The 24,242-nt window shown below is 46.6% G+C and overlaps 1 protein-coding gene across 2 annotated transcripts; it reads left to right on the forward strand.

The window, feature by feature from the left end:
- The first annotated feature begins 2,938 nt into the window (after positions 1-2,938).
- GPR173 (G protein-coupled receptor 173) lies at positions 2,939-24,040 on the forward strand. Of its 2 annotated transcripts, XM_059910253.1 has the most exons (3): positions 2,939-3,245; positions 3,473-3,629; positions 21,196-24,040. In XM_059910253.1, the coding sequence occupies exon 3, from the start codon at positions 21,293-21,295 to the stop codon at positions 22,412-22,414; it is 1,122 nt and encodes a 373-aa protein (XP_059766236.1). In that variant the 5' UTR covers positions 2,939-3,245; positions 3,473-3,629; positions 21,196-21,292; the 3' UTR covers positions 22,415-24,040. The 2 variants fall into 2 exon arrangements, with proteins under 2 accessions (XP_059766236.1, XP_059766235.1); XM_059910252.1 differs by having other exon boundaries at positions 2,939-3,629.
- The last annotated feature ends 202 nt before the right edge of the window (positions 24,041-24,242 follow it).

Below are 24,242 nucleotides of genomic sequence, written 5' to 3' on the forward strand. Positions count from 1 at the left end.
TTTATCTAAATGGAACCAAAACAGTATGTGCTCTTTTGTGTCTGGTTTATTCTCCTCAGCATAATGTTTGCAGAATCCATCCATATTGTTGTATGCGGTTGTGAGGCATTTCTTCTCATCGATGTGTAGTATCGAATCCTATGAATATACTACAATTTATGATTCTTCTGTTAATGACATTTGGGTTGTTTCCAGTTTGAACTATTACAAATAGTTGTAGCTATTTATTACAAAAAGCTATTACAAATAGCTTTTATGAAATGAACATTACTGTATATGTCTTTTTGTAAACATATATTAGCATTTGTGTTGGGCATATACCTAGGAGTAGGATCACTGGGTTATGGGGTGTGTATATGGTCACCCTTAGTAAATATTGCTAACCAGGTTCCAAAGTGATTATATCAGTTATATCTCGTCAGGATTGTATGAGAATTTCAGTCACTCCACATTCTCACATTCAGTATTATCTTTTTCTTTTTAGTCATTCTAGTGAGTGTGGTTTTATTTCATATTTTCTTGACTACTAAATGACCTTATATGTTTATATCTTCCTTTCTAATCTTTATGTCTTTTATTTATTTTCTTGCTTTAGTGCACTGGCCAGGACCTCCAGTACAATTTGAATAGAAGTGGTTATAGTGGGCATCTTTGCCTCATTCCCAATGTTAGAGGGAAAGCATTCAACATTTCCGCATTAGGTATGATATTTGCTATAGATTTTTTGTAGATAATGTACATTAAATTAAGGAACTTCCCTTATATTCTTAGCAAACTTAAGTTTGCTAAGTTTTTTGTCATGATGCTTTTTTTTTTCATCTATTGAAATGATCATATAATTTTTCTTCAATTCCCCGGAAAATTCTGTGTAAAATTAGAAAAGTGGTGGGGTTTCTTTCCTTATTTTGTAAAATTCACCATTGGCAGTTTCTGGGTCTGGAGGTTTCTTCGTGGAAAGCTTTTTAAATTATAAATTCAATGATTTAATAGTTATAGGATTATTCAGATAAAAATTTTTTCTTGTGCAAGTTTTAGTAAATTGTATTTTTCTAGGAATGTCCCCATCTTATCAAAATTTTCAAATTTATTGGTATAAAGTTCTTCATAATACTGCCTTATTATATTTTTTAATGTATATCCGACCCATATTGTAGTGCCCCCTTTTGTTCGTGATACTAGTTATGTGCCTTCTTTTTTTTTTTTTTCTGGATCAGTCTCAGGGATTTATCATTTTTCAATTTTTTTTTCAAAGAACCAACTTTTAGCTTTGTCAATCCTCTGTTGTGGTTCTGTTTTCTATTTCATTGATTTCTGCTCTTATCTCTGTTATTTCTCTCCGTCTACTTTCTTTAATTTGCTTTGTCTAACTTCTTGAGATGGATTTTCAGCCTTTTTAAAGAATAATATATGTTTAAGGCTATAATTTCTCTCTAAGCATAGCCTTAGCAGCATCCAACAGAATTTCAGATATAATATTTTCATTATCACTCAGTTCAAAATATTTTCTAATTTCCATTGTGAATTTATATTTGACTCATGGGTTTTCCTCCCTCTCCAAAGCATGATGCCCAAACATAACAATAACCACCTGAGGGCCTTGTCAAAATACAGGTTTTGGAGCTTCATCTCAAACCTCCTAAATTATTATTTCTGGGAGGTAGGTCTGGGGATCCACATTTCACAAACTCTATGGGGGTTCAGATGCAGGTGGATTGCAGGACCACAGCTTGGTAATGGAGCAAGGGTTTCCTAAGGGCAGAGAGCAAGTCTGATTCACCTACCTTGCCAGTGCCCACCACTGGACCTAGCATACAGCCATGCTTAATAAATGAGTGAACTAATGAATGAGGGAAGAAAGAAAATAGAAGAAAATTGCTTATATCAAGAGAACTGGAATTCTTAAATGCTATAAATTAGGGGAACTACTATGGCATCATTTGGTCCCAATTTAATCTATTCAGGACAGAAGTATTTCTTCCTTGCCTTCGAACCTCTGCCTACAAGGCTTCCTCCTCCCCTGGCCCATTCTGCTGTCCTGGAACGTGGCCATAAGTATGGGTGCGTATCTGTCTACTGGCCCAGAGAAAGTAGGGGTGGCACGGGAGATGACGTCCTGAGAAGGGCTGTTCAGAGATGGGCAGTGCTCCCTGCCACGCCCCCGCCCCCGCCCCCGCCCCCACCCCCGCTCACCCACAGGCCTTGCTGGGAAAATGCCCATAGAACCCATTCTAAATAAGGTTGTCTATCCTACCTCTCAGAGCTTTAAGGATCCCTCCCAAGCGAAAGCTTTTGAGAAACTTCCACAGGACCTTTCTGCTCTGACCCCAACCGCAGATCCCCCCACCCCTGCCTCCTCTGCACTTGTAGCCCTCGCACCTCTCCCCACCTCCACGCATGCCTCTCTCCAGCATCTCAGAAAGGCCGGAATCTGAATTCCCCAGGCAGCTATTGTCCTGGCAGCACAGCCGCCACGCCAGCATCCCCACCCAGTCGGCCAGCCAGCCAGCCGGCTGCTCCCCGGCCTCACCAGCCCCCCCGCCCCGCCCCGCCCCGCCCCAGGGAGGACCAGGCTGGCGGCTGGGAGTCTCCCTGCCTGCTCAGCCCCCCTCCTTCCCTCCCTCTCCCTCCCTGCCTCCCTCCCTCCTCCGCCCGCCCCTGAGGCAGGGACCGTGCAAATCGAGGAGAGGGGGGACGGACAGCCCGGATGGGGTCCAGCTTAGTGCCCTGGGCTCCCCGCCGATGCCTTATCCAGGCTGGGTGTCCCCAGCATCTTGGGACCTAAATTTGTGTAAGCTGGGGTGCTTCCCAGGCCTGGAGGGTCCCTCCGGCAGGCCCACGGTGCCCCCGTTTTGCATCAGGACCCCCCCCTCGGATGCTCTGAGCCACCCTCCTCAACCCGGATCTAAAACCCGGGACACAGCTATCGGGCCAGCCTCTCTCTCCACCCCACCCCCTCTTTCTGGCGTCCATCCCCTCCCCAACTCCACCTCTGCTGCTGCCTCTGGCTGTGGACCTGCACCTCTTCCCCATCCCCGACAGGCCTGGGGAGCGGGGTGAGCCTGGATGAGAGCTCCCACAACCTGGGGCTCTCCCAGGCCATGGCCCCAGTGCTCCCAGGGAGGAGCCCCAGACCCTGAGCATCTGCTGGAGGCTTGGCAGAGGCCCCGCGGGGACCGTGTCTTCTGAGGACAAAAGGCGGCGGCCAGCGGGCAGACAGGGAGGGGGAAGGGGGGACCGGCAGCCAGGTGGGCAGACGGGTAGCAGGGGTCAGTGCTGGCCCCCCTCTCAGCTTGGCGGTGGCGTGAAGATGGGGGTGGGAGTGTGTAGTTGGGGAAGCACCTGCCTGGACCCCCACCTGCCAGCTAGCTGGGCACCCCAAGGCTGTGTGCTGCCCACCTGGTGTTCCCCAACACCCCCAGCCCTGCCCAGTGCACTCCTCCAGTGCCTGCTTCCCCTGATGTCTGCGATTTAGACCAGCCCGGCTGTATCCACGGCAACAGAAGCAGGAGTGTCACTGGCTGCCAGATCACGAAGGGTCCCACAATGTGGCCTGGGCTGTGATTTATCCTGAGTGAGACAGCTTGAGCCCCCTCCCTCGATTCCAAGACAGCCCTGCTGAGAGAGCCTAGGTAAGTAGTCAGCATCGCTCCACCGAGGATGGGGGGCTGGGACTTCTGTCTCCCCACACATATTCCAGAGTCTCCATCACTGCCATGCTCTCTGTCTCTCTCTGATTCTGTTAGTCTCTCTCTCTTTCTGCTCCATCACAAGGGCTACTTGGGCACTCAAGCCTGGAGAGTCCTCTAGCCATCCCCATCTTCCTCAATCCCAAATGTCCCATGAGGAAGGGAACCACCACCTGTTTCCCCATACAAGGTCTGTTTTTATCATTATGGTCGCATTTGAGCACGAGGCTGTGTTAATATTTCCTTGTGTGCTATCTGTGGAAGGCATGCCTGGAGCCCGGCTGTGCTCCCCTCACGATGCCTGCACCCTGGGCAGGCTCAGCCTCCTGCAGCTGCCTCCTCTCCCTCTCCCTCCTCCTCCACTCTCCGCCAGCTTCCTTGGCCAGCATGCAGGGTGTGTGTGTGTCTGCCTGAGTGTGTGAGCTGGCAGGTGAGTAGACGTGACAGAGAAGCTGCTCCCAGCCCAGACCACCCCCCACTCCTTGTTTCCTTGTTTCCTTCCTTCCTTCTTTCCTTCTTTCCTTCCTTCCTTCCCCTGTCTCTCCCCACAAGTAGCACAGACTTTTGCTCACTCACCAGGGAAGATACCGCTGTGATTTCCAGCTAGGGGGAGGAAGCCACTGTAGGGCTAAAAGGAAGGTGAGGTGGGGGTGGGGAGCACTTCCAGGCCCTAGACTGCCTGATGCCTTGGTGGAGGCAAGGACCATGCCACACAACACCCTGCAGGGGCCAGACGCAACATGGTTGTCCCCACAGTGTGGGCCCCAGCCTTCATCCAAGGCTCTCAATCTCTGTTTCGGACTCCCATGTTGTGTATGGGATTCCCCAGATATTATGGCCTTGTGGTCCCTCTGTCTGAAGCAGCAGGAAAGCCTGGTACATGGAGAACATGGATTCTCCAGGGACACCTCCCTCAACTACTGGCTCTGCAACTTTAGTGAAAGTGTGCTACTTATTGAACCTTGGTTTTCTCATCTGTCAAAGAGACTGGTAACCCTTCCTTCATGGCTGTGTGTAGTGACTAAATGAGTTGGTGCATGTAAGTAAAGGATGTGTATAGAAGTGGCCCTGAAGCAATGTCAGCAAAGCTCATGGTCAATATTGTTGCTGAGTGTTCATGATTAATATTGTCATTAGTTATTTGGGGGAAGGACTGGCCCCTCTTCTCCAGGGTCTTGGCTGAGATCTGGGGAGGGCAGCAGGTAGGTAAATGGGGGAGGGGAGGGGAGGAGGAGGCAGGAGCAACTCTGTGTTGTTACTCCTCATTTGTAAGGAGGAATAAGTGGTGGCTGTGAGCAGAGCCTCCTGCCCCCACCCTCTTCCAGGCTCCTTTCCTGCACTTGCCCCTGTCTGTGCACACACACACACAGAGGCTCTAGCCCCCGTGAGCTAGCAGAGGCCTGGCTTGCAGCCTGCAGCATTGCTGACTCTGGTGATGTATGCATCTCCCTGTTGAGGGGAGACTTGGCAAGAGTTTGGCCTGTGGTCAGTGGTTGGCAGGGCGTGGGGACAGGGCTGAAGCTTCTGAGATCACAGGGCTTCGGGTGTGGCCCATGCAGCAGCCAGAGCTGTGGGGGACGGGTCCCAGGGACTTGCTAACATAGAGCCTGGGCTGGAGGGACAGTTGGGTCTGCTGGCTGGTTTCTGGGTGTGGAGATGTGGTGGAACACTGAGTGAGGGGTCAGTGGCTGGAGGAGAGTCCTCAAGGCCAGGGGAGCATTAGGAAGAGGGGAAACACTGAGGCCCAGCAGACCTCCTCTGTGGGAGCAGGGAGGGGTGGAATATATAGAGTAGGCTTATAGAGTAGACTTCTCTGAAGAAGCATTTGGTGCAGAAGGGAGAGAACCCCACCTGTGGTCCAGAGGCATCTAGGCCTGAGCGTGGGTGTATATATGCAACTGAAAACATATGGCTGTGTGTGTCTGTCTGTTCATGGGCACTATGAATGTGTATGAGTCTGTGTGTGTTAGCAGGTCACATGACAGTGTGAAAGTGTGTGGGTGTCTGGGTAGGATGGTGTGTGTACAAGGGAGTGGGTATGACTTTGCATGTCTGTCTGGGTGAGCAAATGGGCATGTTGGATCCTGAGCCTGAGTGAGGGTGTGTTTCTCTGAGCCAATAGGCCTGTTGAATGTCTCGCTAAATATATGTATGTGGTATACATTTGTCTTTGAGTGTACATGTCTGATTGTATGTGTATGAGTGTGAGGGTTTCAGAATGCCTGGGTGTACATGTCCTATTAGGTGATTGCCCAGATATATCTGATTGTGTATAATTGTGTATGCCCCTGTGTGCATATGAATACAAGTGCATCTAAATGGTGTGTTTGTAAGTGTAAGGGCATGTGTATGTGTGTGTGTCCATGCATGTATGGGAGGGTAAGTGTGGGTACACATGCTTCTGCGTGGGTGTGCCTGTCATGTATATGTATGAGTAGGCCTGTGTGTGAATGTCTTTGTGGATTCTCCAGCATTTTGAATTATGTCTACGTCTTTGTGTGCATGTTTGAATACATATTGTCTGTAGACAGACCCATGGGTCTACATCTGATTAGGGAAATGTTAGTGTAGATGGTCACACTAGTATAAGGAGAACTAATTGTGTGGGTAGGGGAGAGTGTGTGAATGCACATGTTTTGTGCATGAAAGTATGCCTTGTGGGTTTGCCTATGTGTGCACATTTGATTATATATATGGGTATGGCTGGGGGGGTGTACACCTTTAAATATATGCACAAAAGGCTGTGTGCATAGGTAAATGGCTGCATTCATGTATATGTCTAGTTGTGTTTGTGGGTACACTGTTGTGTGTGAGTGCATCTCTGAGTGTGGTGAGCATGAGTAACTACAACTCATAATACTTGGATGCACCTGTCTCATTATGTATTTTGTTTGAATTTCTGAGTGAGTGTGAATGTGTGTGTGGAAATGCCTGTGAGTGACTGAGTGAATGTGTGTGTATATGCTGGTATGTGTGAACATCTAGCTGTGTGTGCACTTGAGTGAACATGTCTGTATATTTGCCTGTGTATTCACACACATCTAAGTGTATGTGTGTGTAAATATGCCAGGGTGTGTGTCTGTCTGAATGCATAGGTGGTGTCTGAACTGCACCAATTTGTATAGTTCTAATTATTTGCATATGTGTATTTGTGTTTATCTACCATTGTTTGTTCTGGAGCATATGTTGTAGAACAGTGTAAGTGAATGTACGTACACACCACTCTTGGCCTATAAATGCATTTGAGTGTGTGCGTGTCTGTGTGTGAGGTTGTCTTTGCATGTGTTTGTCTGTGATGAGTGTTAGCAATTCTTCTTGTGCAGATGTACAAGTGTGTGAGAATATGTGACTATTCTTCCATGTGTGCATGAGTCTTCTTTTGTTTGCATATTTTCTCATATGGGTGTATGAACATGTGTCAACATAAATGGTGTGTGTAATTGTGTGAGTGTGTTTTGTAAGTACATTTGTGTCTCCATGTCTGATTCTGTGCCTGCAGGAATGAATGATGTACAAGCCTAAGTTCATGTGAATACGCTTATAGGTGTACATGCCCAGTTGTGTGTATAAGTCTATGTGTGTTAGAATGTCCATGTATGAGTACACCATCTAATTGACAAGCATGTGCACATCTGGGTGTTTGTGTGTGTGAGTACATCCTGGTGTGAGTATGTGTGAATATGCTTATGTGGTCGTGTCTGGGGCTGTATGTGTATACATTTGGGAGCTCACCTCTGTGTGTCATGTTTGTTCATTGTCTCACTGGGTGTGATACAGAGTCTGCCTGTCTGTGGACATATGTAAATATGCCTGTGTGTACACCTGTGTTTGTGAGTGAAAGTATGCCCTTCGTGGGCATTATGTCATGTGAGTATATGCTATGCATATATGTCTGTGTTTGAGAATAAATGGATGTGCATATGTGGGACCAAGTGCAGTGTGAGTGTGCACTGCTGTGGGTGTGCCTATTGTAGGGATGAGTGTAGGTATTTGTGCATGTGCCTGTCTCATGGTATGTATGTGAGAGAGGGAGAAAGATTTGGCCTTGGGCTTGTGCAGATAGGCCTTATCATTGAGAGGGTGATAAGGGAGGGTACTTATGAGTCTGCGTGATGCTATGTTTACCCCAGCGTGTATTTATGTGCCTATCTGAAAGTCAGGTACCCTGCTAGACCATGTCTGGCTCTAATTGTGTAGACATCCTAGATGATGGAAGCCAAAACACTTGAGCAATCCATGACCCCCTTCTGGGATTTCTCTGGCCTTGACCATGTGCTGGGCTTCTGTGAGGATCTCAGGAGAATTCCTGTCATCATTCACACTCAAGAAGTAAGAACCAAAAATGACTGATATCCTACTAGGGAAGGGGGCCTGTGACCTCTTTAGAAAAGGATTTCTTGAAACACAAAGACCTCCTTTCCCATCCTCCCCCCACCATCAAAGGCCCAGGACAAAATGGCATTGTATGGTATCAAGGGTTGGTAAATGGTTTTCACACACAGCACCCAAGTTGTGCTATCCAGGGAGAAATCTGGATCTAAATGTGTATGTATAAGTGAAAAGTGAAGGTATATCCAGGTGAAGTGGGGTGTGTGTGTGGAGTGGGTGCTATATTTGATGAGAGAGAGAGAGAGAGAGAGGGAGAGAGAGAGAAGGGATCTGGGTTGCGTGTATGTAAGAGAGAGCCTGGGTGTTTCTGGGTAAGGTTTGAGTGTGAGACATTTGGGTGTATTTGAGAGGGATGAGTGTGGATGTGGGTGTGTGTGAATAGTGCATTTGTGAGGCACTATGAGACCATTGGCCTATTTCGGTGGAGGATGGTATAAGTAACACTTTGGGTGTGGCTGTGTGGGAATATGTGTGAGAATATATATATTTGAGGGGTATGTAGTATGGGTGTATCTGGATGGCGCAAGAGAGAGTCGGGGGTTATCTAGATGATGTATGTTTTACAGTGTGGACCTATCTATGTTACGTGTGTAAGAGGGAGTGTGGGTGTTTCTGGGTAGAGTGAGCGTATGAAGGCGTATGGTCTATTGGGGTGGGGGCATTCAAGTGTGGGTATATCTGGATGGTGTGTAGGTGGGTGAGAGCACAAGTGTATCTAGGCAATATAAGTGTGTGATGGAGTTTATCTAGATGGTGTGTGTGTCTGTGTGTGTGTGTGTGTAAGAGAGAGAATTTGGGCACATCTGGGTGAGGGTGGGGTGTATGTGAGTGTGTATATAATTGGGAGTATCTGTGGATGCTGTGGGGGCTATATGTGAGTGAGGTGTGTGTGGTGTGTGAGAGAGCATGGGTATACCTGCATGGTGTGCGTGGAGTGTGGGTATTCTGGATGATGGTGATTAAGGGAGGGGGGGAGCTGGATTGTGTGTATGTATAAGAGAGTGCATAGGTGTTTCTGAGTGTGGTGGGAGTGTGAGAGCATGAATGTATCCAGTGGGAGAAGTGTGTAGGTGTATCTGGATGGGGTAGAAGTGTTTGGGTTTGATTGGGTCAGGGAGTGAATGTGAGTGTTTTGGTATGTGGCTGGGTGTATCTGGATGATGTGTGAGAGAGTGTGGTACATCTGGGCTGTTTGTGAGACAGTGTGTGGGTGCATTTTGGGTGGAGTTTGTTTGAATGTGAGTGCATCTGGATGGTGGCTGGGTGAGAGCACAGGTGTATTTGGGTGGTGGGGTATGTATTAGGGTATATCTGGATGGTGTGTTGTTAGAGCTTCGGTTGCATAACTGGGTATATGTGTACTTGGGTATGTGTGTGAGTGTGTGTATAACTGGATGAGGTGTGTGAAAGAGAGTTTGGGGGACATTACTGGGTGGGAAGTGTGAGTTTGGAATGTGGGGGCATCTGGGTGGTGTGGAGAGGATGAGAACATTGGATGTATTTGGGCAGTGGAGTGTCTGGGGAAGTGCACCTGGATGGCATGTATGAAAGTTGGATTATCTAGATGGGATGTGTGTGTGTGAATTTGCAAGTGTATCTAGATGGTAGTGGAGTGTATCTAGATGATGCATATGGGTGTGAATGTATCTCAGTGGTCCACATGGGATGAATCTGGATGTTGTGTGTATGTATGAGAGTGTGGATGTATCTGGCTGGGGCTGTGTGAGTGGGCTCTGTTTGTGTGTGTATGTGTGGAAGAGGCAGAGACAGAGAGACAAAGAAAGAACATGAGAAGTGTGGGCATGTATGGATAGGATTTGTTTGTGAGTGGGTGTCTCTGGATTATGTGTAGGTGGGTATCTGTGCATGTGGATGTATTTGAATTGGGTGAGTGTGAGTATCTGGGTGGGGTGTAAGTGTAGTGTGTTTGAATGGTGTGTGTGTCATTGTAGGTGTATCTTGATACCACATGTGAAAGAGACTGTAGGTTTGCCTGGGTTGGGTATGAGGGCTCTGGGTTGGGAGTGTGTGTCAGTTTGGGTGTATCTGAATGTTGTATGTGAGAGTGCGGGTGTACTGAGTTGGAAGTTTGCTTAAAGTGTGGCTGTATCTGGGTGGAGTGCCTGTGAGTGTAGGTGTATTTGAGGTATGTGTGTATGAGGATGGGTGTGTCTAGATGGGATGTGTGTGAGAGAGTGTGTATCAGTATTGGGTGTGTGTGTGAGAGTGGGTGCATCTGAATAGTGTGTGAGAAAGAGAATGTGTAGCCACCTGGGCTGGGGCGTGTGGGAGTGGGTATATCTAAGTAGGATGTGTGCGGTTCTCTCAGGATGGTGTATGGGAGGGAGATAGGGTATATCTGGGTGATGTGTGTGCATGTGAATATATGTGGGTAGTGTGTGTGAGAGCATTTGGGTATATCTGGGTGGGGAGAGTATCTGAGAAAGTGGGTGCATCTGTATGTGAGTGTGGATATATTTAGATGGTGTGTAGGTGGTATATGTGGGTGTTTTGTGTGTTTAGTAGTGTGGGTGTGTTTTGGTGGGGTGCATGATTGTGGGCGTTGTATGAATGTGTATATCTTTCCTGGGGCAAGATATACCTCTGCTGGAGTGTCTGTAAATGTGAGCATGTCCATGTTTGTGTATGTGTATGTGTGTAACTGTACCTGAGCCTGTCAGTACATGGCTTGTGTGTGCATGTGCTTGTGCTAAAGTAGTGTGTATCTGTATATGTGTATGAGGTGAGTGTGTTTCTACATGTGAGTAAGTTGGATCTGTAAGGTCTTGAGCCAGGCTCTGGGTTTACATCCTAATTCTGCCTTTATTAGCTGTGTGGCTTTGGACAAGTCACCTAACCTCAACTAAGCCCTAGTTTCTCATTTATAAAGTAGGGGTAATAATACTACCTATCTCATAGAGTGAGAATTGGATGAGTTAATATTCAAAAAGTGCTTTGGACTGTGCCTGGCACATAATGAGTCCTCTGTGCCATATAAGGTGTTACCCAGTACTATAATTGTCACATGCGCCTATGTGTAGGTGACAGTATGTGTCTATCTGCAAGTGTGAACGGGGTAGTTTCTATGTGTATATTTGCCACATTATCAGTATCCACATGTATGTGTGAGAGAATGAGCAGATCGTGGGTGTATGTGAGGGTGTGTTTATACATAAAAGTGGGTTTGTACTTATATGTGTCCCAGTGTGTATATAAAACCATGGGTGTATGAGGATGGAAGTGTGGGTCTAGGAGGTTGATGGAAGAGGTTTGGCCCTGTGTGTATGCTTCCCAGCATACACACATCTGAGTGTATGAGTGCATATACCTGTATCTGTGGTAGTGCACAGTGCGTTTTTATCTGAATATGTAAACGGGTTTATAGTGGTCAGGATGTAAATGTGTGCATGTTGTGAGTGTCTGTAAATGTAAGAAGGTTGGTATTCAGGTTTATATGTGATGATGTAGGTGGATGCGTGTGTGTGTAGAGGATTTATGCCTATATGGCCATGTACTAGGATGTGTGTATCTGTGTCATGTGAATGTACGTGTAGGTGTGAATGAGTGTGTCTGTCTGTGTTTATAAGCAGCAGTGGCTATGTGGGTGTGTATGTGTGAGTCTGCATTGCTTCACCTGCCTGCCTGCCTCTGTGTGTAGCAGTGAGCCTGAGCCATGTGTCTGTATGGGCGAGCAAGTCTGTACTGTGTGTATATGTATGTGTGCCAGGGCAGGGTTCATATAAGATGGTAGGTTTTAATCTCTTAGTGTAAGAGCCTGGGGTGGGGAAGGGCCTGGATCTGTAGGATGTGAGCAGCACTTGCCCTGCGACTGAATGTCAAGTTCTTATATCTGTGCATACATGACTGTGTCTGAAAGCATATAGGTCCGTACGATTTGGTCTGTAGGTGTATGTGTGTGCACGTGCCCATGTGAATGGCAAATGTATCGGTGCCTAGGCCTGTATTTCTATAGAAGGGTGGTTATATATGTGTGTGTGTGTTATATAAATCTTTGCATGATTTGCTGGTAAGTGGGCACCTACACACATGCCTCTTTCTGTGTAGAAGAGGTGTGTGTGTGAGCATCTGACTGCACCTATCAGCTGGGGTAAGTCTGGATGTGTGTGTAAATTTGAATCTCCATGTACACCTATGCCTGTGTGCTGTGTATCTGTTCACGTGTGCAAGTGTCCACGCAATACGACTAGCTGTGAATGTGTCAGGCACACAGAGAAGGTGAAATATTTGTATGGCACACTGTAGTAAACTTAAGAGGATTTAGGGGTACTGGGGTTTGGTGAAAAGAAATTCCTTACATTTTCTTTATATTATAAAAATTGTGGTAAGAAAAATTAAAATGCCAAGTTTTAGGAGAATTATTTAATATTGAATTTGTATGCAACTTTCAAATGAAATCTTTTCCAAATTTTTTCATAGTACACTTGAGCTCACTTCTGTAAACATAACTTTTTAATTCACTGGTGCAAATCTGTAGTGGTCAACATTCGTGCCCACTTGTTCTGCATCTTTGGTCATGACTGTCTTGATTTGTTTTATGGTCATTTTCATCATGATTTGGTAAATCACTTGGTGCTGAGCGTAGATCCCTTATGCCAAGTTGTTGTGTTTCTTGGTAAAATCCCAAACAAAACAAATGAAGCAAATAACCATTGGTACTTTTGACACGGATATAAACTTCCATTGTGGCCTGCCTCTTCTTGATCTTGGAAGGCATGTTGTTGAAGGTAATACCCATTCCATGGAGGTTGTTTAGGCCCTAATGTCCTCATAATTAGCTTGAATGTATGAAATGTAGCAGCATGGTTGTGTAGGTCAGCAAAACTCACCTCAAAAGCATGAGCTTTGGGGTCATCAGGTATCATTTTGGTTTCTCTGAAGCATCAGGTGCAGTTTCTTGTGTTGAATATGGCTGGTGCTTTCACATCATACCAACCTTTCTTAACAAATGGAACAACTGCTTGTTCGTGCCTCCCTTTTTCACCTCCCTTTTATAACTCACTTGTTCTTGCTCTGCCCAGGCAGAGACCCAGGTTTTATGCTCAGAATAGCTACATAATCTCTTCTGTCTCTTGGTAGTCACCATCAACAGGAAACCCTTTGCCTAAGTGGCAGCAAATGGTCAAAGGGTATTTTTTAATTGATTAAAACTCTTCTCTCATCAATAATCTGTAATTCTTAGTCTTTGAATTTTGTACTTCAAAGGTGAGATCCTTCTTTAAATCTAACACCTCTTTCTTTTCTTTCAGTCAAATGTGATGTTGAAATTTCTTGTAATAAATGCTCATGAATTTTGAATCCAACAGAAAATTTTCATTTTGAGTATTTAAAAATAATGATGAAGTTTTCCCCTAAGTAGACCTTGTTCTATTCATCCTAGTAAGTCTTCTTTAGTGTTTAACTTATAGTGCTAACTAAACATCACCCAAGGAACCATACTTGACCTGATTTCTTCTAAGTTGAAGTTTGGCTTCAAATCCATAAACCTTGTCGGTATACTTTCATGTATCTTTGAGTGTCGAAAATTTTTGATGTAATTTTATTCATGTGCTCAAAGAGCCGTGTGTTGAAGCCAGTAAGCATCAAATCTGCGAAGTGAGAATCATTCACAGAGGAATGCTGAAATTTTTCTTTTAGCTCATAAATCCATTATAAAATCTTTACACACTTAGGCTTAAAACAATAGAGAAGGGTGTACTGATTCCAGTGCTTCACAGAAAGCTGACAAGTGGGTGGGTAGTGCCTTGGATCTAATTAAATTCACCTGGCATCATTTACTCTGGAAGTTAGACCTTCAGGCAAACTTTTATAGGTTAAGGCTCCTCAGTGGATGACTCTCAGCATTTTCAGAACAAATTCCAGCTGTAAACTTCCTGCCATCACAACAGCAGCGCCAGTCCACAGATTTATGCAGAGTTTCCACAATATTTCAAAATATTTATGTATCACTTTGAATATTTCAACCTTAGTTTATTTTGGTGCTTCTGGCATTTCTCTTCAGGCTTTCTGACTAGTACTATAAACCAAGCACAGTTAATCAACATCCTGAGATACATCAATATAAAATGAAAACCCCTTTGATTCAGCAATCTTCTGGGTTAGTGTTATCTCGATGTCCTTTGACCTGTCACCAGCGTATCTCCTAACAGAAATAATTGAAAGTGGCCCCTGTCCTATTTCTTCTACCTTGTTGGTCTCAAATATAGTGTGGATAATTTCCTGGCAGACTGCTAACATATGAGATTCTACTGGGTGGGCATCTTAGCTTTACTTGTTAATTGTATAACCCTGTTACTAGCTGGTTGAACTCCATCTAAGAATGTTCTAACTCATCTCAAAAAAGAGCCCAGTTTCTTAATTTGCTCTTCCAGATGCTTCAAAAACTCCAAATCTTTCTCTGTGTGATAGAGTGTTTTGTGGTCAGTTGACCAACATAGCCTACTGTGAAGGTTTCTGTTGATAAGTTTTCCACACAGATTGGACATTTAGGCTGAGGAAAAGAGGGCTAACTGGGCAGCTGAACTCAAATTTGAGACAATCCTCATTAAATTGCTTAAATTAGGAACATCCTGGGTTATTTTGGAGGGGAGACTACTGTGTTTGTCTTATGAGTCTCTTGATTTTCCAGCTTTAATCAAAAAGTCCAATTTGATGGGGAAAGAAATATCTTAAAAATTAAATCTACGTGAATATAAAGTATTGAAGGGGTCAGCAGACTGACCCTTTGTGTGACCCTTTGTGACTTCTGAAAACTGATTTTTTCCAAAAATCAAGTTTTAGGTCTTCTGCATTTTTAAGCAGCACTCTGAGACAAACCCAGAAAGGCCTAGAGTTCCCTTTAATGAATCAATTCAATTCAACTATAGTCAGGCTGCACTCATTTACTGACAAATATTTTTACCTAAAAACAAAAGATAATAATTAATTATGAAATTAATTATGAAATCCCACCAAGAATCAGATTTGCCAAATTTTAAATATTAAAAGCCAGTAGCAAGTAAATCAATAAATAAGCAAAGAAATAATAAAAATGTAATGTTTTAAAAAGAGTTCTTATCTTTTTTTTAATTAAAAAAAATTATTTGATTTATTTATTTTTGGCTGCGTTGGGTCTTCGTTACTGCACGTGGGCTTTCTCTAGTTGTGGTGAGCGGGGGCTACTCTTTGTTGCAGTGCGTGAGCTTATTGTCGTGGCTTCTCTTGTTGTGGAGCACGGGCTCTAGGCACGCGGGCTTTAGTAGTTGTGGTGTGCGGGCTCAGTAGTTGTGGCGCACGGGCTTAGCTGCTCTGTGGCATGTGGGATCTTCCCGGACCAGGGATCGAACCCGTGTCCCCTGCATTGGCAGGTGGATTCTTAACCACTGCGCCACCAGGGAAGCCCGAGAGTTCTTATCTTTTAGAAATACTTACTGAAATTCTTATGGATGAAATGGCATAATAGATATGCTTCAGAATACTCTGGAAGTGGGGGAAGTGGGTGAGGTTACAGGTGAAACAAGACCCTATGAGTTGATCGTTAGTGAGTCTGGGTGATGGATGCCCTGAGGTTCATTACAGGATTCTTTCTACATTTTTGTTTGAAATGTTCTAGAAGAAAACATTTTTTTAATAAAGAAGCAACAATCAAGGAAATTAACAAAATTGTTATATTCTCTTTAGGAACACCTAATTCTATATAATAGTAATAACAGCTACAATCATACAGCCCTTCTATTTTCGTAGAAAAAATTGTGGAAAAATAAGAATGAGATCAAATTAAAAGAAAAACAAACATTGTACATGTATGGGCAAAGCCAAAAAACCTCACTGATGATGAACAACCAGTGGCAACCAAAGTAATAATCTGACTCTCTGGGATGTTTCGACAGGAAGCATTCCAGACATTTACAACCTCCCTTCTCACATGGTCCCCTCGAGCCCTCTCTTGCTCCAGCCCCAGACAGCTCTGCTAATGTTTCCACCTGTGTGTTCTGGAGTTGGCTGCTCTGTGCACTTGCACGGGTTTGTCTCTGGGTGTATACCTGTTGCAGGCTGTATATGTCAAGTAAGTATCTGGCTTGTGAGCAAGTTTGTGTGTGTATAGACGTCTGTGTGTGAGAGTGTATCTGTATACACTATATCTGGCTTTTTTCTTTGTGTTTGCTTGTGCTTGCATATTGCTAAGGGGTGTGTGTGTGTGTCTGTGTCTGTGTTGGAGCTGGTCTACTTCTCTGCATGAGTGAGCGTGTACATGAATGGGCATCTGTGTATACCTGTGCTAGGGTGTACACATCTGTGTTGGTGAGTGTGCATAATCTATGTGAGAGGTTTTGGATCAGTTGGTCTCTGTATGTTAGAGTGTGTTAGCGTATGTACATGTGTGTATATGTGAGCAGTTTTTTACTTGTCTGTTTTTTCTGTGGGTATCTGAGGGGCAGTCTGTGTATACATATGTGTGGCAGGGTTCAAGTGCATGTGAGCATGCTGGCGTATGTAAGTGACTGAGTGTTAACGTGTGTAACCATATTTGTATATGTGATGATATAGGTATGCCACTGTTTTCTTGCAGCTGTGTTGCAAGAGTTTAAATACATGAGAGGATTTGAATAATCAGGTACACTGGGACAAAGGGTATATATGAGTCTACGTGTGAGTGACAATGAGTAGGTTTGTGTGTGTGTATCTGTCACGATTTGAAAGTTTGTGTGTATGTTAGGGGAGTTATAATTGTGGGTTTGTGGGCCACTGCACGTGTGTGTGTGTCTGTGCATATGAGCAATTCTCAGCCCTCTCATACCCAACACCCTCTTTTATGTAACATATTTTGTAACACCCCTTTACTATCTGGACATGAAGTTCTTAAATAATACAATCTCTCTGCATATATAATTTCAAAAGAAAATTCATATAGTATTTTATACAATAGCCACATTATATTAACTCTAATATAAATAAATAAGAAATAAAAGTGGCTTATAAGAAAATAATTTGCATTTCAATATGGAAATGCTTGGGCATGACACTCCCCAGGAGATTCAGTGAATTAGAAGCTTGTAACATCTTATAACGAGTAAATGTGGATTTAGGAGAAGGGAAAAATCAGAAGCTGCCCCTTGTACGAAGTGCAGGCAAATGACAGGCAAAGGCCTAGGGGTGAGAGTTTCCGAAATACTGAACAACTCAAGGAAAGTGCTCCACAAAACAAAGTACAGTCTCTAGACTTACATGACAGCCACATTCCTGGATAATTCAGGGTATATTAAATCAAAGGAACAACTGTGTTTAACTGTGAAATAGAGTTAGATTCTAGGTTCAGTTCATTCCAAGTCCAAAATCCTATGGGATGAGGGACATATGTTGGCTGTGTAAGACTGCCCTGCAGGTCACTGGATGGCCAGCATCCTCGCCCAGAACCCCAAATGTTGGAAGGACACACCCAGCACTGTGGCAACCAAAAATGCTCCTATAAATTTCCAAAATGTCCCCTAGGGGGCAGTAATGCCTTTGTTGAGGACAAAGCACTGGTGTTTAAGCAGGGTACACTGTGCCTGTGTGAATGAGGCGGCATACACGATATACCGTGTGTGTGTGTGTGTGTGTGTGTGTGTGTGTGTGTGTGCCGTGTGTGCACACCAGTGCCCCTGTGTGTGAGCTGGTTGCTGTCCATGGGTCTCTATAGGAGTAGCCTATGTGTTTGTGAGTGTGTGTGTAGGTGTCTGTGTATCTCTAAGGGCATCTGAGCACGAGCAGGTGTGTACGTGTTATGTGTATGCACACACACCCTTAGTCTCGGATGGTCCTGGGCTGTGGCTGCCAGTCTATGCTTAGAAGAACACTCTCCTCACTTTTTATATAATCACCCCAGCTTTCCAGGCAACACCAGAGTTTTGTTTGTTTGCTTCTATTGTTTTATGGTTTTTTGTTTTGTTTTAGTGTTTGTTTTTGTTTTCACTGAGACTCTGGGCTACACATTATCCACCTTCTCGGTCTTAGTGTGTGTCTCTGTGTCTCCCTCTCTCTGTCTCCATCTTTATTTCTGCCTCTCTCTGTCTCTGTCTCTGCCTCTGTCTCTGTCCCCTCTTTATCTGTCTCTCACTCCCCGTCCCTGTCTATTTCTCTATATCATTCTCTCTTTATTTCCTGGCATTATCCCTCTCCTTCTATCTCTCTGTCTCTGTCTCCCTCCCTCCTTCCCTCTGTCCCTCTGTCTTTATTTTTTCTGTCTCTATTTTTTCTCTCTTTCTGTCTCTATTTCTCTCCCTTGTCTATCTCTTGCACTTTCTCTGTGTGTGTGTGTGTGTGTGTGTGTGTGTATGTGTGTGTCTTTTTTCTCACTTTATCTCTTCTTCCTCTTTCTGTCTCTGTTTCTATCTCCTCTTCTCTGTGTAAGGCTCTCTCCTTTCTCTGTGTATTTCTCCCACCCCTTCCCTCCCTCCCTCCTATGTCTCCATCTGTCTGTCTCTCTTTCTCTCTCTCTCTGCTCCTCTCTCCTTCTTTGTCACTCGTGTGTCTCTCTGACTCTGTCTTACATTCACTCTCTGTCTCTATCACTTCCTCCCTGCCTCTCCTCAAGGCTAAGGAGTTTGTGTGTGTATGTGTGTGTGTGCATATTTACACTCACCCAGCTATCGGCTGGTCCACAGTTGTGTGGGAGCTATGAGGCCTTGAGGGGCTGAAGGGGCCCACCAACTCCGCTTCTCTCAAGCCCCTGCCCTAGCACCTTCCCTTGGCCCACTGGCACCAGCTCTGAGACTTTGGGGTGCCATCAAAGTCTGGCCCCAGATGGCTGTGGCAGGCCAGGTTGGATTGAGCTGGGAAACAGTGCAGAGGGGAGCCGTTTTCCTGGGAGGGAGGAGGTAGAAAGACATCCACTCAAGCCCCACCTCCCCCAACTTCAAGCCCATCCCAGTCCCCGCAGGAGTTCTGAGCTTCTCCAGCTTCTGCCTTGCTGCCTCTCCTCAGGGAACTGCCCTGCTACCTTGTCACACCCCACACCCAGCCCGCACACACTAGGAGCTCTCCTGCTTCCCCCCAAGTTTTGCCTGTGCTGTCCCATTCACTCACTGCCCAGACAGCTCTCTCAGCAAATCCTACCTGGACGCCTCCAGGCAGCCCTCCCTGAGCCACCAGCCCCTCTAGTCCCTCAACCAATTGATTTGACAGCTTTTGACTGAGGGCCTACCATGTGCTGTGCACTGCTCTTCTAGAGGAGAGTGTGTGAGTTGATAATCCCTACCCTGTGGAGCTTTCCTTCTAATAGGGAGAGGCAGGCAATAAACCAAAATTTTAAAGTAAATATTTTATAATAACTATAAATGGAGTATAACCTTTAAAATTGTGAATCACTGTGTTGTCCATCTGTAACTTATATAATACCGTACATGAACTATATATCAATATTAATTAATTAATTAAAACAACTATTTAAAAAGTAAATTATATAGTACATTAGAAGAGAGAAATTCTAGGAAGAGAAGCAAAGCAGGGCAAGAGGCACGGGGGTGCTGTTATTCCTCACCTGGATTACTGCAAGAGCCTCCTCAGGAGTCTCCCTACTTCCACCTTTGCCTCACATGATCTGTGCTCCTCACCGCAGCAAGCAGGATCCCATTCAATCCTGAGTCATATCACATCTCGCCTCTGTTCAAAACCGTCCCACAGCTCCCATCTCACTCAGAGTAAAAGTCACAGTCCTCACCATGGCCTATGTGATCTGGCCTAACCACCTTTCTGACCTCACCTCTTACCACTTCCCCTCACTCACTCTGTTCTACCCTCTTCCTTGCTCTTCCTCAAATGCACCACATGCAGTCTCACCTCAGGGCCTTTGCTCTGGCTGTTCTCTCTGCCTGGACTTCTCTTCCCCCAGATGTCCACATGGCTGACTCTCTCACCTCCTTCATGTCTTTGCTCAGATGACACCTCCTCCATGAAGCCTTCCCTGTCCACCTCATCTAAAACTGCACTTCTCCCACCCTTAGCACTTCCTATCCCCCTTCCCTCCTTTATTTTTATTTTTAGGAACCTATCATCATTTGACCTAGTATACTTCACCTGTGTATCTTCTTTATTGTCTAGAATATCAGCTTCACAAGGGCAGGGATCTTTGTCGGTTTATTTCACAGCTGTATCACCAGTGCCTGGCATGCAGTAGGTGCTCAATAAATAGTTTTTCAACAAATGAATACACACAAGCATACCTACGTCTTTATATTCACATATACTCTCCACCTCACTTAAAGTAAAAACCCAAGTCCTTGTCATGGCCCACAGCCCTGCACGATCTGGCCCCAGACCCCTCTGTGAATTCACCTTCCACTGTCTCTCTTGCCACTCTGTTCCAACCACACTGGTCTTCCCATTGTTCCACGAGCATGCTAAGCACATGCTTGGTTATGAATAAAGAAACCTATTTAATGAGTGGCTACCAGCATTAACCAAAAAAACTGTGAAACAGAATAGAAACTAGGTACATTATACATAGGATCCGTACTGTTTTGTGAAACTTTTGGTTCAGCTCTATGTACACATGCTTGTATGTGTACCAGGCTGTGATGTAAAATGTATTTCTTACTATGGGTGGCAGTTTAAAAAGTTTGAAGAACACAAACTTTGGGCTTTGCAAAGGGAGAGAAGAGCCGCACCAACATCCCCATCCCACAGACCCACCAATGGGGGAAACAGGTAACCGAGGACATCCAGAGAGACGAAGCACCTCCTCACCCATCAAGGAGGGAGGAGGAGCAGCAGTGGGCCAGGGGCAGGGCCTGACACCAGCCGGGGAATAAGTGGGGAGGCCACCTAGACATACTAACACTGCCCTTTCTGTTTCTTCCTCACCTTTCCTTTCCACCTGTTTCTCACTGTCTGTTTTTCTTGTGTTTCTCTCCCTCCCTCCCTACGCCCTCCTTCTTTCCCCCACTTCCTGTCTCTCTGGTTCTGTCTCTCTCCCTATCTCTTCTCTTTCTCATCCCCTCCATTTCTGTCTCAATTTGTGTCCATTTTCTATCTCTTTGTTCTGTCCTTTCTCACTCTGTCTCTGTGCCCCTGTGTGTGTGTTTTCTCTCTGTCTCTTTCCTGCCCTCATATCTCTGTCTCTCTGTGTCTGTGTCCTCATTTGCAGGTGCAGCCCAGCAGGACAACTGATGGAGTCCCCCGGGGCCCATCGAGTACCGGACTGGCTGACCCCATAGGGTTGGGAGCAGCCCCTGCCCCTCAGTATGGCCAACACCACTGGAGAGCCCGAGGAGGTGAGTGGCGCACTGTCTCCGCCATCAGCATCGGCTTACGTGAAGCTGGTGCTGCTGGGACTGATCATGTGCGTGAGCCTGGCGGGCAATGCCATCTTGTCCCTGCTGGTGCTCAAGGAGCGTGCCCTGCACAAGGCTCCTTACTACTTTCTGCTGGACCTGTGCCTGGCTGATGGCATACGCTCTGCCGTCTGCTTCCCCTTTGTGCTGGCTTCTGTGCGCCACGGCTCCTCATGGACCTTCAGTGCGCTCAGCTGCAAGATTGTGGCCTTTATGGCCGTGCTCTTTTGCTTCCATGCGGCCTTCATGCTGTTCTGCATCAGCGTCACACGCTACATGGCCATCGCCCACCACCGCTTCTACGCCAAGCGCATGACACTCTGGACATGCGCAGCTGTCATCTGCATGGCCTGGACCCTGTCTGTGGCCATGGCCTTCCCACCTGTCTTCGACGTGGGCACCTACAAGTTCATCCGTGAGGAGGACCAGTGCATCTTTGAGCATCGCTACTTCAAGGCCAATGACACGCTGGGCTTCATGCTTATGTTGGCTGTGCTCATGGCAGCCACACATGCTGTCTATGGCAAGCTGCTCCTCTTCGAGTATCGACACCGCAAGATGAAGCCCGTGCAGATGGTACCAGCCATCAGCCAGAACTGGACATTCCATGGCCCTGGGGCCACCGGCCAGGCTGCTGCCAACTGGATCGCTGGCTTTGGCCGTGGGCCCATGCCACCAACCCTGCTGGGTATCCGGCAGAATGGGCATGCAGCCAGCCGGCGGCTGCTGGGCATGGACGAGGTCAAGGGTGAAAAGCAGCTGGGCCGTATGTTCTACGCGATCACACTGCTCTTCCTGCTCCTCTGGTCACCCTACATTGTGGCCTGCTACTGGCGAGTGTTTGTGAAAGCCTGTGCCGTGCCCCACCGTTACCTGGCCACCGCTGTTTGGATGAGCTTCGCCCAGGCTGCCGTCAACCCGATCGTCTGCTTCCTGCTCAACAAGGACCTCAAGAAGTGCCTGAGGACTCACGCCCCCTGCTGGGGCACAGGAGGTGCCCCGGCTCCTAGAGAACCCTACTGTGTCATGTGAAGCAGGCTGGTAGGCAGACAGGCAGGGAGAAAGTCAGGGCCACCATGATGGGGCCAACAGAAGGGGAGAGGTGGGGCTCCATACAGGAGCCTTTCTTTCTGAGCTCCAGCCCCAGCCCCTCGAACCACCTGGAATCTAGGCACCTTTGCCAGCACCTCCCCAGGGTTGGGGACTGGGTGGGGGACTAGGAAAGAGGCATTTCTAGTTCTGTGGGGCCCGTCTCCGCCACCTCCTTCTCCACTTCTACAATCTCTCTCTCTCTCCCCCCCCCCCCACCTCTCTCTCTCACACACACACAGAAGTGACAATTCAGAAAAAAAAAAACCTGAAAATGCAGGGTTTTCTACTCACAGCTGAGGAGACAGGCTTTCTTGCTTTAATGTCTCTCCTCTGACATTGTCCAGAAGGGGGAAATTTGTCCTGTAAAATAGACTTCCAGAGCCCTTATTGTCCCCTCTGCTCCCACGTACCCTCCCCTTCCAAGTCCTTTAGCAAGGCCTGGATGTTTAGGGAGAAATTGATCTGCTGACAAGAGGGACCGAAGGGCGTGCTGGGTTCCCAGGGAGCAAGGAATGTTTAATTGCTACGTTGTGTGCAATGTTGTTTTAGGCTAACCCTGGTCCCAAGCCCGGTCTTTTCTCTGTCCCCACCATGTCCAGACCTCCCAAGTGTTTCTTGAGCATCTGTTTGAGAAGCCAGGAGGGGAGGGAGAAGGGCTTCTGGGATGGGCCCAGGTTAGGTGAAGAGCAGGATGTGAGTACATGCCTTGAGCTGAAGAGACCCCAGCTTGGCTGCATTCTCTCAGGCTGCTTCCTGGATCCCCGTCCCCCAACTCTTCTTCTTGAGGATGGAAATCCACTCCAACCCCACCGGGGTTGATGTGGGTGCCATACAGGCAGGAGCAGCCCCCCACCCATGGAAGTGTAGGGAGAAAGTCAAACTCTCCAGAATGGCTGGATCCCAAAGGCTGGGGTCAGAGTGGAATTCAACCCCAGAATTGTCTCCTGAGTTCATGATACTCTCCTGAAGATGAAAATTCTTTGAGGGCCTTGGTAAGTCATAGTGGTATGAACTCCAAGGCACTGTGGACTTGAGTCCATTCCTCTCTGACCTCTTTTTGTCCCCCTCAAGCCTCAGGAGCCTCAAGCCCCTCTGTGGTAACCCTTGGCCTTCTGGGCCCTCAGCCCCCAACTTCCTTGCGCTGAACAGCCCTTCCTCTCTTCCTCCCTCCACCATTACTTCCACCCCAAGTGGAGCAGACTGCAGCCAGATTCCCCAGGTGGGAGATCCCAAGCCTCCTTCCCAGGGCAGAGTCCACTCTGGGCTCCCATCAAGTCTTATGGACTGGTGAGCCAAACTGGCATTCTTTGCCTGGTCTTGCCCAAGTTCTCTGTCCCCCTCTCATCTCCTGGGAGAGAGGGAGATCTGTATTTATCCACCCCCTTTCCCTTCCCTACAGAAGCCCTTGTCCTACACTCCCTCCCTACTCCAAGACAGCTCCAGAACTGGGCAAGCCTTGACCCAAGAGGGGTGGAGAAGGTACTCTAGGCAGGAGAGACATGAATGAGCCTGGCTATGGAGTGGCCCTGGAAAGGCAGGCCAGAGTGGCTGAGAGGCTGGGGGTGGGGGGTACCTGTTCTCTCAGTGATAGTGATGGGGGTGCCTTTCAGGGGGTGGGGTGGGGGCACCACAGGGGTGGGGGTAGATAGGGTACATTCAGGAGGATTTTCCTCCATTTCCTTTTTCTAACTGCGTGGATTCACCATTGGATTTTGTAAATGGAAAACTGAAATGAACAATGCTATATTGGATGTTTTCTCTTTCTGTG

Source organism: Balaenoptera ricei, chromosome X (genome assembly GCF_028023285.1).
Source record: "Balaenoptera ricei isolate mBalRic1 chromosome X, mBalRic1.hap2, whole genome shotgun sequence".
NCBI classification, from domain to species: Eukaryota; Metazoa; Chordata; class Mammalia; order Artiodactyla; family Balaenopteridae; genus Balaenoptera; species Balaenoptera ricei.

Coding starts and splice junctions, on each gene's coding strand:
- GPR173 (XM_059910252.1), top strand. CDS start 21,293: ATGGCCAACACCACTGGAGAGCCCGAGGAGGTGAGTGGCGCACTGTCT.